The sequence below is a fragment of the Cydia strobilella genome, chromosome 5 (genome assembly GCF_947568885.1).
Source record: "Cydia strobilella chromosome 5, ilCydStro3.1, whole genome shotgun sequence".
Taxonomy (NCBI): Eukaryota; Metazoa; Arthropoda; class Insecta; order Lepidoptera; family Tortricidae; genus Cydia; species Cydia strobilella.
In genome coordinates, this window is record NC_086045.1 from 13,391,801 (window position 1) to 13,408,664 (window position 16,864).

Below are 16,864 nucleotides of genomic sequence, written 5' to 3' on the forward strand. Positions count from 1 at the left end.
CACCAGTATGTAATGCTAGCCGAGATAATGTTAGCACCCTTAGCGTCATCGTTTCCGATCTCCCTCTAGCGTTACTTGCGTAGAAAACTAGTTTCACGGCTTTCCCAGAGCCCAGATTTCGCAGCTTCCACACCGGAGAAATAGCAGAAGCGTTCGTCAACAGCGTGCCGTGCTCCCATGCCTCGACGAAGTACAGTGTATGCAGACCACCATCGTAACCTGAATAAAAATAATTTGAGAATAATTTGAACCATATAAGGTATGACATTATAGTTTTTTTTAATAAGTATAACACTTTTTTAATATTGCAGTTTCTTATTATCCGATTAATTATCGTTTATCATTCATCGATATTGATTTGGCACTTGCACATGGCGTTGCTATTCTTCATACTCACTATGTACAGTAAGCTGCAGAGATAAGTGAGCTTCCCTGGTACAATATAACGTCGCGTGAGAATACGTTTTTGCCATACGCCACTTATATTGGTTTGCAGGAGAGCTAAAAGGAGCAAAAACTTTCCATATTTAGGAAATATTAAACTTATTTATCATTTAGGCACATATGTTTAATATTTATTATATAGTACTATACAAATATTTTTAATATAGTGGTAATTATGAAATAAAAGCATTTTTATTAGTGTCATATCCGTTTTGAATTAGTATAATTGTGTTAAACGTACAATTTAGACATGACACAGTTTTGGATATGTCACAATTTTTGCGATAATTTTCCGTTAAGATAGTGTAATTATCCTATAGTAAAATGCGGATATGGCACATTTTTGAAATATATATTTTTTTTAAACCGATTAGTGTCAATTATAGCATATTTTATGTTATTTTAGGAATTATTAAAAAACTATTTTGCTCATAAATGGATATGGCAGAAACGTGTTCTCAGACAACGACAAATGAAAAGTGTACCTAAATCTAAATAAGCTTTCAACTAAAACTGTCTTTTGGTTGTCCAACTTCATTAAATATGAGATACAATAAAATGTGCTGAAAGCAAATCAAAACTAAATACGTCTAATTTTATAATATAAATACTTATAATTATATTTCAATTAGATATCATTGGTTGAATTCAATCGAATAGCTTTAGTTATCAGACCGCAACGTGTCAGAGCAAGCTTAGTGTAGATATATAAATAAATATTTGGGGATAATCTTACATATATCGACATATCCCCAAACTAGGTGACGATATACAATTATACATTAGTACATTAATTTACCATAGAGAAATAAGGTATGCTTATTTTTGATAAATAAAGTTTCATTTGTAGAAATGAGTAATAGGCAAATTCGAATTGGATAAATTAATTCGAGTCGAGCTGACATGGGTAAGATCTTCATTCTTCAGAAGAGATGTGTTAGAATGATAACAAATTCTGATCAAATAGAGTCGTGCCGACCTCTTGTCAAGAAACTCCAAATACTAATTCTACCGTCAATGTACGAGTACATCCTTGAATCATGCAAATTTGTTAGGAAACATACAGAGTTCTTTACTCCGACAGCACCAAAAATCAAAAGAAACAATAGAAACTTAAATAAATTTTAATTACCCCTCTCAAAACTAAAAATAGTCTCATCGAGCCCTCACTATATGCTAATTAAAATTAATTTTTAATTATTAAGTATTTAGTAGGGAAACACATCCATAACATATTATATAGCAGCAAAAAAAACATCCATAGAATTCCTGTTTTAGACCAACAATGGACTGCCGACTTTTCTACTACCCTAGTTTGTTTATATAGGTAATTATGATAGACCTGAGAAAATTTTGATCAATTGGCCAATTTATTTGTAAAAAAAATTCGTGTTTTCTGGTTTTTTACAAATTACGTTGATCGACCTTAACGCCACCAGATAAGACCTCGTGATATTTTATTAACAAATGGTATTCATTGTACACTAGGCCTTAGAAAATCGCGCAACAGAGCGAAGCAATGCAATGTGTTTTGCATTACTAACTTTTCAATTGAGTTTCCCGCAATTCACATTTCAGTTAAATTGGATCGTTGTTGATTTGTTTGGCTTCCATTCCTCTGTTTGTACTCTTGTTAGCTCTTCACGACTAAACTATGTTACTGATTTTATGATGTGAAGGTATGAATAAAGAACAAGCCCTGAAGGTGGGCAAGGGCTATTTACACCCGACAGCGCGACGAAATGGAGCATGTGGTCGCGATATAGTATGTTTGCTGTTTCGGTGCTCTCTAGTTAGACACCAACGCTTTGACGGATTTTGATGATTCTTATGTCAATCGATTTGTCTTAATTGTCTGAATGTCACTAATGACATGACTTTAAAAATAAACATTATGGTGACAATATTACGTTATATTTTGAAAAATAAAAAAAATGCAAATCGACGAACTATGTCGAGTGGGGTATCCTTTTATAGGAATTTGAAAATAATTTTTAGATTTATGTGATAAATTTAATTTTTAATTACCATGTAGGATAAGTATATGTATTATTTCGCTGCCGGGTTCTCTTTCTTTTTTAAAGGCCCAATGAACGGAGTCACGGATACTGTACAGCACATATTTTTACCTTGTGACCTTTATAAATATTTTTCGCACTTTGTAGGGTTCAGACCGTTTCAGAGGGGGGGCTCTAATAATTAATTTACTGTAATGTTGGATTATCAAGTTTGATTTTGAAAGTGATATAAATAAAATATTTAAATATATACTGTTGATAATATTCACGGTTTTCCTTAAAAAGTGCGAAATTACGAAGTAATGAAAGTAAATTGGTTTACATCGCACACATCATTATTTGCCATTTCTAAATAAGGCTATGTTTTGATTTTCTCACTTATGCCATATCTTGAGACACGTGGAGAAACGCAATATCCAGGAGTCCGCTTCCGATTTTAATTTCTTGTTATGAAACTGGATAACACGTATCGTAATTTTGTCTGTATTTGCTAACTTTCGTACAAAATTCCAGTTGCTAGTCAAAACCCATCTAAGTCAAAAATTAAGCCATGGGTGTAATTATGAAATGATTTTTATGTCAGCACATCACGGTTTTTATGTATAACGATTTTTATGCCAGTAAACAAAACCATTTTTAAAATTACTATCATCTAGGCAAGTGTGATAAAAATTATCTTCTTAATAACTTACCCGCCATGCATCGCAGCTCAACTGAATCTTCCGTTACATTCAAGGAAGAACAATTGAAAGGTGGCTCGGGCCGCACTGCTGGCAGTAGCGTGTATCGACAGGGTTCTATCTGCTGACCAGCTAAGTTTGTAGCTCTGCATGATAAAGATCCGTAGTCCCCTTCCGCAGTAGGTGTATACGTAAGAATCGATTGGCCGTTCTTTGTCGTGAATTTTACCTGAAGTAGCAAATATTTAGAGTTTTTAAAGGATCTGCTTTAACTTGATTAAAACAAGCGGTAGAAGTAAGTAAATAACAAAGCTTTAGCAACGTGTACCTAAATTATGAATTTATGATAATTATTTATTTAACTTTTTTTATAAGTATATCGTACATGTATTTTTTTGTAAGTTGCTAAAGTTGCAATTATTACTACAGCCGCCTCGATTTATCATCAGCTAACAAGCTTTAACCGAATACAAAAATGTTGATTAGAGTGAATAAATAATTAAGATTTAAATATTATAAGTATAGTTTGTACGGCGGCGTCGGGGTAAAAAGAAATAAAACTACATAGGGTTACTTTAGGATAATTCTCAATGCTGGAGGCTAATACTGTAGCTATAACATTAACATACCGACTCCAGCTCCACAGTCCCCATGGAGTTGTTGAGCGTCCATTGGAAGTTGTTCGGTGCCGGGTAAGCGTCCACTTCGCAAGTCACCCTGGCCGCTTCATGCAGTGCTGCACCAACGATTGCCGGCGCTTTCTTCTTACACACGGGCTTATCTACAATAAATAAAAAATACGTGATTTTGTGTACCCTAGTAAAGTTAAATATGGCAATGTCATCATGGCGATATGCTTTTACCCGTCGAGGTAAATTTTAAATTTGAATTAAAAAAAATATGACATATTTATTTTATTCTTCTGTAAAAACAATATTTTCTCAATTAAATGGACAATTTATAAACAATGGAATAATAATATAACTACACGAATGTAATTAAAAATAATAATTTATTAAAAACAATAATTTTAGAACACTATAAAACTATTCTTAAATGCATGCTAGTTTGAAAGAAATACTCGTATATAATGTAAGGGAAGAAAAAACTACAACAAAATACTGCAAGTTATGTAAGATTTGGAATAATAAATACTTTTTTATTTTATTATGTGTCAAGTGTGTGTGTATTAGTGTACAAATTATGTTTCGACAATTTTTTATCTGATTTTGACTTGATCGAAAACGGTTCGGCAATTTTTTATAAGCCACTAGCTGCTGCACGCGACTTGTCCCCACTACTTATTTTGTTACACCTTTATGCTGATAAAATAATTCCGGGTTTGTAATTTTATCTCAACTACAATGGGGTGCTCAACCACATTGAAAATTTTAATGTCGTATGAAACCTAAAAAAGAAATGATTTTGCTGATTTTTAAATAAAAATAATTAAATAAGTAATTGTTTTCACACTGTTTGAACGTGTGATTTATAAATACTCGTAACGTGGTAGAAAAAAAAACTTTTTTATGTTTTTTTTTAAATTTTACTTTTAAAGTGAAAAAGATAAATGGGTGAAGATTTAAAAAATATATAAAACATACTTATATGTTTTTCTACTTTATAACTTACTAGCGACCCGCCCCGGCTTCGCACAAGTGCAATGCTAATGTATTATACATCAGCATCACTATCTATTAAAAAAACCGCATCAAAATCCGTTCCGTAGTTTTAAAGATCTAAGCATACATAGGGACAGACAGACAGCAGGAAGCGGCTTTGTTTTATACTATGTATAAATAAAAATATAAATAAAAAAGCCTTTTATTCCTTGCTTGCACTTAAGATTACAGCTTTCATGTTAGTTATTTAAGTATTACTATTTTCTAATGTTAGTATATTTTTTCTTATTTTTGTTCTAACTTCTATATACAATTTTTACTTTATAAAAATAATGCTTCATACTCTAAAAGTGTTTGTGTATATACATTAGTTATTGTTTTAATAATATGGTTCTGTTGCAAGAACCCCTGTTTGGGTATAGGCCTCCTCCAAAATTATATTTAGGCCCTTGAGAATGTCAACAAAAAAAGAGATATCAGCGTTTTAATAGCCATAATTAAGTTTTTCGAAGTTGAGATAGGTAACCATGACAATGTAACAGTGGTTATATTCCGACTCAGTCTAAAGACATAAATAGCAATGCACATTGCACTATTACATCTTAATAGCACACCACTAAAAACAAAAATCATAATACCTTAGGTGCTTAAATCTACCTACAGCTAGAGAAAGAATGATTTATTATTTCAGTAAAGTAATACATGAGTTTCCTTGGAGCTTACAGGTTTCTGCTTTAAATCTACTGAAAGCAGCACACTAAGTGTGCAAAACTTTGCATGCCATCAGTGTTTGCAGTTTTATCAGTCCGATCACTATAAGATTGTCCCCCAAAGTATGCAAGTGTCACGACATCAAATATAGCTTGTAATATCTTATGAATACAAATCACATTACAAATTGGTACACGTTACAACAGAGACTATACAGTAAATGTATTTGTCAATTTTACTACAAAGCAATTCCGTCGTATTGACAATCGGTGTGTCTCAAATGTAGGTATTGTTATTATTTGCAAGTCATGCGGTTAGAATACATGTGAATTCAATTTGCTTGCAATGGCGTGTGAAGCCGTGAACTGTCTGTATGACAGCACGTGAGGGATTTAGTGGAAAAATTAATTTAGAGATTCCTATCACCTCTTGTAAAGGTAATACTGAAAGGTAAGTTCATTGTTTTTGATACAAGTAGCAGGGATCGGAACCGGTTTTTTGCAAAAACTTCGAAATAACCATATACTTAGAATTATTCTATACTTCAAATGCAGGACTCAGTTGTGTTTTCAGGTAACGACTTCGTATTATTAGATTGCCCAATTAGAAATGAAATAGTTTACAAAGAACTACTTAATTAGTACAAGTACAAGTAACTATTTAATTAGGGTGACGAAAGAACTATTTTATTTTGTTCAATAACGCTTATATTAAGAGGCCGGTGTCGATTTTAGTCACAAAAATGTAAAATTGATAGATTTAGTCGGTGAAATTGTACACCTTTTGTTACCTAATTGAAATAAAAAGTACTGGTTTCTATTAGCACGTCTTTTTATCTTGCCTTTTGTCAGATCATTTTTTTGAAAACAGACTCACAGCCTCACTAAATTAGTAATGATTTTTTTTCTGATGGACTTTTAGGTAAACGCGCGTAAAGCACTGATTTTGTAGCTCTTATTTGTAAATTTCGTAGAGTTTGGACTGCTAAAAATGGTAAATTTGTATTACACATATTCTGTACTTGACCTTTATCAGATTACATTTTTGTTATTGACTTAGAATTCGGGGAAATGAAAGTTAAACGAATTCAATTTTCTCCAGAAATTACTTCAAAACAAGTGACAATTTCTCTGAATATCGACTTAATTTTAAAGTAATTTTGATACTTAAACAATCTACAACATTTGCTGAAACTATTCTTATACATCAATTTGTATAATTTACCACTAGAATTTTTTGATGATTTTTTAAAAACTGCCCCTTCTCTTCATATATTACCGGTGACGCACGCTCGCGACCTCATTATTAAAAGGCAAGATGAGAAGACGTGCTAATAGAAACCAATACTTGTTATTTAGATATTACGCAACAAAACGTGTATAATTTAAACGACTAAATCTATCAATTTTAAATTTTTGCTCCAAAATCGACACCGGCCTCTTGATAGTTTATTGAAAGCGTTTCAAATAAGGAGTGGTGCCTTGCGTTAAATAAGAGTTGGTTAGTTTGTTATATGTTACTTACTGACGTAATGTTCTTGTTAAATTCAAGAGTCTGTCCTTGAAAGCCTACTGAGTACTTAATATTTTTGATTTTGACAATTTTCCCTACTATTTAAAGATTTATGTTACGGCGAAAGTAAGAAAAGTTTTAGCAGACTAAATTTGCATCAAAATGAGTCTCATTTAGTCTACATAGACGTTACAAGTCATAAGACACATGCTGCCAAAGTTATGAAGTTGGTTTTTTCAATGCCAATTGTGTTGTAGATCTGGTATCCAGAACCGACTTTTAACATTTTGTTAGTCATGATACTCATGATACTAATAGGCCTCTAAAACACAACTTTCTGGGTAATGACATCATCAATTCAAATGCATATCTCCTTATTAAAAATAATATACAAAGTGCACCCAAACAGTTGATTGCGTATACACTTACATAATTATGTGATATTAAATGAAAGCTGATTAAATATTATATGACAATACAATAATCTGGTACCCAGTGTAGTCGGTAATAATTAAGCGTATGTTTAAGAATTAAATGTTCAGCCGTAACTTATTCCTGTATCATTAATCAACGTAAATTTTCAGTTTTGTTCCAGTTTTTACTTGGAACTCAATGCGGCACCTAAAGGTGCTGATTTAAAGTACTAAAATTTTACACTAAAAAAACTTCCTGAAACAACACATTTTTGTTAGATATAAATTGATGGTGCTTATTAAATTATTTGTTGGAGTGCTCTGAAATTACCTACTGAAGGTATTATAAACGTTGTAGAACAGAGGTGATAAAATATAATTTCCCTTGGGTCGTTAAATACTGTTTCTCACAGTTTCAGTGGACTTCGCCTTAAATATTTATCGTAATATTGTACTGTTGGGAGCTGCCTTTAATAAATATGGCTTAAAATTTGCGCTTTATTCATTGCTGTTGATATTGATAACGGGGTTGGAATGATTTTTTTTTGCCGTGAAATATTGCTATAAATATTTTAATATGCCTTTCAAAATATGCGCTTTCATGTTCATATTGATTTAATATTCATGCAAAATGTTAACGATAATATAAACTTGAAATTTTCGCACTCAATATTAAAATTCAATCAATAACTGAACAGGACCGGGATCAGTGGCGAACTGTCGTGTGGGAGGCCAAGACACACTTTGGGTCGCTGCGCCAGAGGAGTAAGTAAGTAATAACTGAACAGAAATGTTTGCACATTTTGTACTTTTCTTCAAGCCGTTCTGATACAAAAACAAACATTCCTAAATGAAATTATACCTGCCTAATTAATTGTGCCTTTTTATTTGATTCAATCAAAATCAAAAATATTTATTTATATAAATATTTATTTTTTACTTATTTGATTTATATGACGGAAATTTTAATTTAATTTAATTTATATTAATTTAATTTTAATAATTTTAATGTACCTATATATTGTTATTTTAATAGTGCTCGTGATTTAAATGTAATGTGGATCTTGTTATCTGCAATAAAGAATAGCATAAACAAAAAACAATATACTAATACGACTATGTAATATGTATCTACTTTAAGAACAAATTAAATTATTTTCTATGAAAAATATTTTTCCCCTCACTAGCTCGGAAAGCCGTCTTTTATCCTTTAAAACAAGCGGGGAAAAACGCATTTTATCCACTAGTGGGGAAAGTAATTTGACCCTGGATGGAGCGTGTTTAAGTAGCTTAACAGATAACAAAACGTAAAACTCTCATAATAATGGTTCGTTCGATATTAATTATCATTAAATAAATGGTTTGAGAATCTAATAAAAAATACCAGATTTAGCCTTATTTAATGATTTTAAGTCATAAACCTTAAAATTCCATAATAAACGTTTTTTTTTTAAATAATTATGTTAAATATAATTCTGAACGCACAAGTTAAGTCGATGCAATTTCAAAACGCATCATTGACATTTCATACGTCAGAAATGTCAACATTGTCAACAAAAATTTTACTTAATGACTTCTCACGTACAGAATTTCCAGAGTTTTTTGTTATAATATCGTAAAAAAATGAGTGATTCCAGTTGACGAAGATGATCTAACGCCTGTGGATGTTGCACTTTCCTCGCTATAGTGAGGGGAAAAGTTTTGTGTTACACACGGGTGCAAATGTATTTTACTTCTCGTGTGTTAAAACACTCGCGGGTAAAATACAACTTTGCACCCTTGTATAACAAATAACTATTAATTTGTGTTTTTTTTTTTCAAGTAGACACACTACTATTTATTTCAGTTTATGTATCTACTTGTGAATACTTCTGGTGTTTTATTAAAATTCTAACTTTTTCATCTGAAAGCATCAAGTATTTACTATTATTAAACATAAGTACTTACGTACTTCTGATTCCGTATATACATAATATATCAAGTGCATTATTCGTATGAAGCATAAACCAGACGTTTTCATGCACTTTCGGAGCTAGTTCGTGCACAAAACTTGTGAAATCGATCACAGGATTCGGCATCTGGAGCCAGAACTTCTCAATGGGGCGAAGTTAGCCTAGTTTAGTTCTGTGGCCAACTTTTCTGCAAACTTTTTTTAGGATCTAAGTGAGTTTAATTTTGTTTCAGTTGAAAGGCTGTTCATTAAACTAGTACTTAACTCGTACTTAGGCTCTTTAAACATTTTTTAAACAATTAAGGAGTCAATGTAGCCTGGGTCTTTAACGGAAACACACTATTAAACGGACGGACAAAGTGCGAAAATAATATATTAATATTTATTATAAATAACAATGTATTTAAAAAATAAAAGACATGAACGTAGAGAGAAAATGTTTGTTTTCGTTTCAATGCTACAGTGTTTAGGTTATCGTTGGATATTTAAAAAAATTGGGTATATTTTATTTTATAATTTTTTAATAAATAGGCAGCCACAATAACTACAGTAATGTCATTGTTGAGTAACATTGTCATTGTAGAAGACACGTATATGTGCTTGTTTAAGTTATTTTTTATTTAACTGGTTGACCTTGTGAGCCGACCACATTTTCTGGCAGTTTGTTACAAATCCTACCTACTCGGTTGCTAAGGAAGTGTCTGCAGGGGATACTGCGGCATGTCTGGCTTTCTAGTTTCAAGTGAGATGGGTGTTGTTATTGCACTTGAACTTATCTAACCGTAAATTAGAATGTGTATTCACACAATATTATTCCTTCATAAAAATTCATATGAAATTCTGTATGAAATAATCATACAATAATTTGTTTTTAGCAATTTTATTGTAGCTTTTATTACAAAAATATACAAAACTGCAATTTGGAACAGAAATAGTGATATAAAAGAGGTGGCGAGGGTTTGACTTGTTTCCACACCTATTTGATTCTAATTGTAAAAGATGACTACATGTCAAACTTTATGTTTTCTACCAGATATGACCATGTGAGACAGTATGTGATTTTTTTAATTTAAAATATTTTTTTACTAATCTTTTATGATTATTATGTGGAGTTAAAATGTTTATTAATTGTGCACGTAGTACCTGTTACGTAGCAAAAAAAATGAATGCTATAGTTATTGGACACTCCATATTTAATTGGCCACTCTTAACAATAAGATTTCTAAAAACTGTAATAGATGTCATATATTAAAGAAAAAGTGAACACAAATCAAAAATATTTAATAAAATAATTTTATTTGTTCCCACACTTGTTAATAAGACTTCTATCACAGGGCGGACACGCCATACATCAAAAATTATTTGCGTTTCTATGTGTGAATGTGAACGGCATGTCTGTAGTGTCTGTACACGCGTCATGCGTCATTGTGTAAGTTGCTTAAAAACAGTACTGAGCGTTCGCCAAAAGCTCGTCAATTTGTTGTCGCGGGGCGAGGTAATTCGAATCGGGGCGGGGCGGTGCGTGACCGTTCTGTATGATAATACTATCTGGGGGCACAGCAGTGCCCCCGCCAAGTCGAGCAAAACAAAGAGGCACGGCCGTACCATCCTTTTCTCGAAGCCATTCAGGCCATTTTTGACGTCCTGTAATTTTGAGCTGGCTAAAGCTAGAACCCTGAATTTTCAGTGACATAAAGGGCATAATATGGCTTAAATATATGCCCAAGAACATTCAATTTGAACTTGTAGTTTAAGAATTATTGCACGTCAAAGTTCCTTAGTTTTTAGAGTTTTGAATGATTCACGGTTAGTTTCACTAGACTTATATTGACCGGGATATAGACCATACAGAGATAATACAAAAGGTAATCACGGTCTATATCCCGGTCAATATAAGTCTAGTGTTCCTTAGTTTTGTCACTGACATCACTCACTCACTCACGATCATCATAATTCTTAGGTACTTTTCACAGACCCACGCACATACCAGATACGGTTTTAACTCCCCTGGCACTGACTAACATAACCGACTTGGTTTCACATTACATCTCAAAACTTTTTTGTATTAGAAGAATTGCGTTGCGAGACTTGCATCTTTTTACATAATAATGTTTTTGATGGGATTACTTGAAGGGTACACGGAAAGAACATGTCTGGCCACTTTTTACGGAAAATGAGATTTTCATCTCAAAATGTAGAGCTCTTTATGGACTATAGTTCTATCTTTGATACCACTGTATAATATATGTAACACGACTTTTTTTTAGTTAAAAAAGACCTAGTCACGGAAAATGTTACTAAAGTGACTAGACATGTTCTTTCCGTGAACCCTTCACTTATTCTGTGCTTCTATTGCCTTGTTTCTATCTGGTTTGTACCAAGTGGCCAATTACTATGGAGGGGCCAATAACTATAGCAGTCACCCTTAGCGCCACTTGCACTAACCCAGGCTTAACCAGTTAAACCGTTAACCCATTGTCAAATTGTACTGGTAACCATGGTAACTCCAGGTTTAACTGGTTAACCCCGAGATGGTGCAAGTGGTGCTAAGTGTAATATAGTTTCGGATGAATAATATAATTTGTACCTTTTACATCTTTACGTACCATAGTTTGCCTGAACTAAAATGCAGCCAAATTATCAAAATATGCGCGACATATTATACACAATAGAGAATACATTCGCAGCAGAATACGCAGAATATATGTGGCTTTCCATCACAGAAGGGTCTTTATGCTCCAAGTGCAATAAGGACTTTTTTATCTGAAATTCCAACAGAAATTCTGATAGAATGATTGCTTCTCTTGATGGAAAGCCACAATTATCCATATCTTGGTAACAACAATAAAAACGCATATTATTTTTCTTTTCGTTTAGCTTGTTTTAACCGTTTTATCGTAAATATCATCATAATAAAACAAGAGTAGATACTTGAAGATGTTGTGCTGTACATTTTCATTATACGTACCTTAAGAGGCAAATTGTGCAGTTGCCTTAAGATAATTTGCTACTTACATATGACCTGCAAGGTAACAGGCGCAGAGCGTCCGTCGCCTTCGACGTTGGATGCGGTGCACACATATTTGCCGGCGTTTTCTCTTGAGACCCCCTGTAGAGCGAGGTGGGCCTGACCAGCTATCACGCCTGCTCGCTGGTTATGCGTCATAATTTGACCCTAAAATTGAAATTGTGATTTTACTTTTTGACTTACAATAAACAACGGCTTCTCATTCTAAATTTGGTTACTTTTTAGGGTTACATAACCAAAATGAACACAGAAATCAGTTTGATTTGTTATGTTATGTCCCTTGTAGTTTCGTCATGTTCGTCTGTCCGTATGTCAGACCCATTTTTCTCAACACTGTAAGGTATATTGAAATTTGGGACAAAGGTGTATTGCTACTTAATTGCTACTTAATTCAGAGGATAAAATAAAATACACATGGGGGACTCCAATAGGTACGTATAACATAAGTAAATAATTCGGTAAAAATCAACGTATAATTTTTAAACCGGGCGTACAATTGAGAAAAAAATACTCCACAAACATTAATTTGAATATGATAATGTTGATAAATTATTGAGTTTTTTTTATTTTTCTTATTAAAAACACGTTTGGCTTTTGTACTTTGTAAAAGATGTACGGAATCCTCAATCACGCCGTGCGTGGTTCGACACGCACTTGTAAGATTTTTTTATGATGAAGGAAAGTTACCCAACTGTCCGGCTCCGATTTGATTAATTTTTATATATGTTATTATAGAGCAGTCTAAAATAACAGACACGTATTTTTAACTACCCAAACTCAACCTATTGGGAGAAATTGTCCTCCAAAGTATTGAAAAGTGACCAAACCCTCTAACTTCTGTAGAAAGTTATGTTCAAGCAAATTGCTAGATAATTACTGGTTTGATTATTATGTTGGAGAACATGATAAAGTAATGGACACGTGTTTCGTTATTTGGGCTCAAACTCATATTCTACAAAAAAAAACCAGTTCAGTTTCATACTTTTCATCGTTTAACGCACTTTCTTAGGTTATCTTAATAGTTTTTGGTTTTTATGCTTTTGTTCTATTCTCATATTTAGATAATATATTTAAAAAGTTTTTTCTCATAATACGTGTGTCGTATTCGAGAAACGTGTAAACAAATTTCTTAGAATTTTGTAAGGCTCCAAGCGCCTACTCGTTACTTCCCGTTTTTTATCCGGTTCTGGTTTTTCGATTTTATGATATAGATGATAAGAGCAATAATATATTGCTAAGACATATTTATTTTACTTTTGAGAATCGTTTTTGCGAACGACCTTAGTTAGGCTGGTAAAATTAAGTAAAATAAAATTTTTATAACAAAACTTCCGTGAGACACAGATATTAAGTATATTAATCCCGCGCCGAGTCATCGGGCGCAGAGGGCTACCGCATCATGGTCGCGTACTAGCTATTAGCTAATTCTTGCGGCCCACAGTCTGCGCCGGTCCGTCATCGTCAACGCAAGCTCTTGATGACACTCGTCGGTACGGAGTGAAACATGTCGAGCGTTTTTCGACTCAAAATACGTGAGTGACCCGTTATTAATATATTTAATAAGTAAAATAAAAAATTTAAATGCTAAAGTCATTTTTACTTACATTATGTTCCCACACAACTTTGTACGCTTGTGGATGTGCTCGTACGCTGCAGTCAAAGTATACATCGTCTCCCTCCTCTATGTCATTAGGGTTCAGTTTGGAGCCCAATTGTAGGGACACGATAGGTATATCTATTGACAGAAACATTGTAAATAATAGCGGTTATATAAATCAGTACAACATTTTTAATTTCTGATTTTGTAACATAACTATAAACATACTAACAGACTTCTTCTCAAATTACGTATGCTTTGACACTTCAATTTATAGATTATATTTATGTACTCAATATAGACGTCTGGTAACTAAATTGTGAACTTTCAAATAAAGAGAAAATTGGAAAATATATCGCCAGTACGCCAGTAGGCAGACGAGATTTTAACTTGTGGCTCTCGGTAACCGGTTAGTTTCGGTACGAAATAATATACATACAATTTTGCATGGAGATATTTACCTAAATACAAACATTGTAAGTTATTGTGATTTATGTGCTCGTTAAAATATTACTACATACAGCCTACGAGGAACACAAAAAATTCTCGTGTGCTCAATGTGAATACGCCATATTTTAAACAAAACTATTTCAAACCACTTACTTCGTCGCCAAATTGTCTAACCTTATAACAAATTGTATAGTACATAATAAACCGTATAATACTATGGTTTACATCACGCAACATTTAGGTTGCAAATTGGGAACGTAGTTTCTACGAGTATAAGTACGTATTCTAACGTGGCGTAAGGACGACGCCCTTTCATAACCAACGGACCAGTGTAGGCCGAGCACATGATTGACGCGACAGTATCTCGCCGCTAGATAAACTACCCGTCTTTTACTAACTGTATGAATTAAAGGGGGACGGGTAGTCTATGTCGCGGCGAGATACTCTCGCACCAATCATGTGCTAGCCGGGCAGGGACATATTCAGAATTTGTGAGTTTTCGATTATGATTTCATGTTTTCCCTAAGTAAGTACTTAGGAAACAATCCTCTTAACTGAGCTCACGACTAATTACCACAAAACAAGTCATGAAAGTATTACAGAACACTCGTACGTGAGTATTGTATTGCTTAACCTTTTTTTTAATAATAATAATGATTTTGTTTGTAATATAAATTTTGCATACATATTTTTGCCAACTTTTATGAATTATTACCAATTCATCATACTAGCGGTCCATAAAATGATCGGACTATACAATACAACATATTTAAAATGAAGAGTATCTTTGTAACGTCAACAAAAAAAAAAAAAACTACTAGACAATGTTGGCACTCTCAGTAATTTTGCACGTAAATCATTGTTTGTTCTAAATATAGTAACTCCTTGACCAAAACAAGTTTTCTCATTTTTGTATAATTTCTTAATCAGATATCGTAACATTCGCAGATTGTGATTTTATTTTTATCACATGCGACGTTAATGCTAAATACTTAAATAAGAATAAATACTTAAATAAATAAATATTATGGGACAATCTTACACAAATCGAACTAGTCTCACAGTAAGCTCAGTAAGGCTTGTGTTGTGGGTACTTAAGAGGAGTCTAACGCAATATTATATTTGCGAGAACTGCTGACTTCAACCAATGAGTGACGAATTGAATGTCAGGCATTGGCGGCAGTAAAGCGGCGGCGAACGTGTTTAAAGCTTCAAATTTTCAAATTTAAGAGATAATACATTAGAAACGCATTTAAAAATTCTTTAAGCAAGTATAGCACAGAAAGCGCTATTATTTAATTGTCATTGGTCTTTATCATAGTTTCACTTTTAATTTTTGCTTACTGTGCCTCGTCAAAATGGAAGTCCTCAGTTTTTCCCCTCCTAAGCTTGGTAGGCAACAATGAACCAGACTAAATTACGTAAGTCGTTTTTGATATGTTGTCACTTGTCAGCAATGTTGAAACGTATTTTTAATTCTCTCTCATTACTTATGTTCTGTCCCTCATGGGCGCACGCGTGCAGCAACTCTAACTTGCTTTTAGCTGATATACTTTAATAATTTAAATATACACGGTTGATACGATACGTGTGGTCATTATTATAGTTAAACATACATAATATATAATCGACCAAGCTAAGCGAAGCGAAGCGAAACATTAAATTTAGCAAATACCTGTCCTATCAGCTAGTGACACATTTGTGCATTTCGAAGATTTTTTGGTAAGATATAGTTCACAAATATTTTTTAAACTTGAGTATTATCGATCGAAGCCCAGTTTTTATATCTCTTTGGGAGATAGACCGCTTTATTATTACGGCACTACGTTATTCAATTCGCCAACCAAAGAACTAACATTCTAAAAGTGCGTTTTTATTTTGTAATGCCACGTTTTACTGTATAGTGTTTCTATTGTAAATTGAAAGGTCAGAGTTCGGGGCAAACTACAATACAAGTATATTAAACTTGCTTGTAGGGGCTATGTAGGTAAATATTGTAATAAAAGGTATGACTTACAATGCAAATTAAGCGACTTTGTTGTTTCAATTGTGACGTGTTCCAAGGTGGCGTGAGTAGCCCGGCAGGTCAGTACTCGACCGTCGTGCTCCATTCGCGGAGTCCAGCGCAGGAATGAAACTGTCTCGTTTCCGCTCTCAGAGTTCTGCAACAAAAAAATTAAGTCCTTATAGGGTTCCGTACTTAGTCAACTAGGAACGCAGCTTAGCTCAATGCTCATTAGTGCTTGAAAGCTTTATATGTCCCTGCAATTTAGCAGGGGCATATAAATTAATCAAGCCGACAAAAAGGTAAAATACAAACTAGAAAAAATCACGGCATACTCCTTATACTCAGTGGGTTTTTTTAGGGCTCCGTACCCAAAGGGTAAAAACGGGACCCTATTACTAAGACTCCGCTGTCCGTCTGTCCGTCCATCTGT

The 16,864-nt window shown here is 33.3% G+C and overlaps 1 protein-coding gene across 2 annotated transcripts in view; it reads right to left on the reverse strand.

The window, feature by feature from the left end:
• Window positions 1-16,864, reverse strand: part of LOC134741654 (hemicentin-2-like) — a 241,468-nt gene that overhangs the window by 14,502 nt on the left and 210,102 nt on the right. For both annotated transcript variants that reach the window (XM_063674514.1, XM_063674513.1), the window contains 6 exons: window positions 16,444-16,588; window positions 13,984-14,114; window positions 12,367-12,526; window positions 3,772-3,923; window positions 3,155-3,371; window positions 4-219 (listed from right to left, as the gene is read on the reverse strand). In XM_063674514.1, coding sequence (XP_063530584.1) covers window positions 4-219; window positions 3,155-3,371; window positions 3,772-3,923; window positions 12,367-12,526; window positions 13,984-14,114; window positions 16,444-16,588 — 1,021 coding nt within the window. The remainder of the gene's footprint in view (window positions 1-3; window positions 220-3,154; window positions 3,372-3,771; window positions 3,924-12,366; window positions 12,527-13,983; window positions 14,115-16,443; window positions 16,589-16,864) is intronic.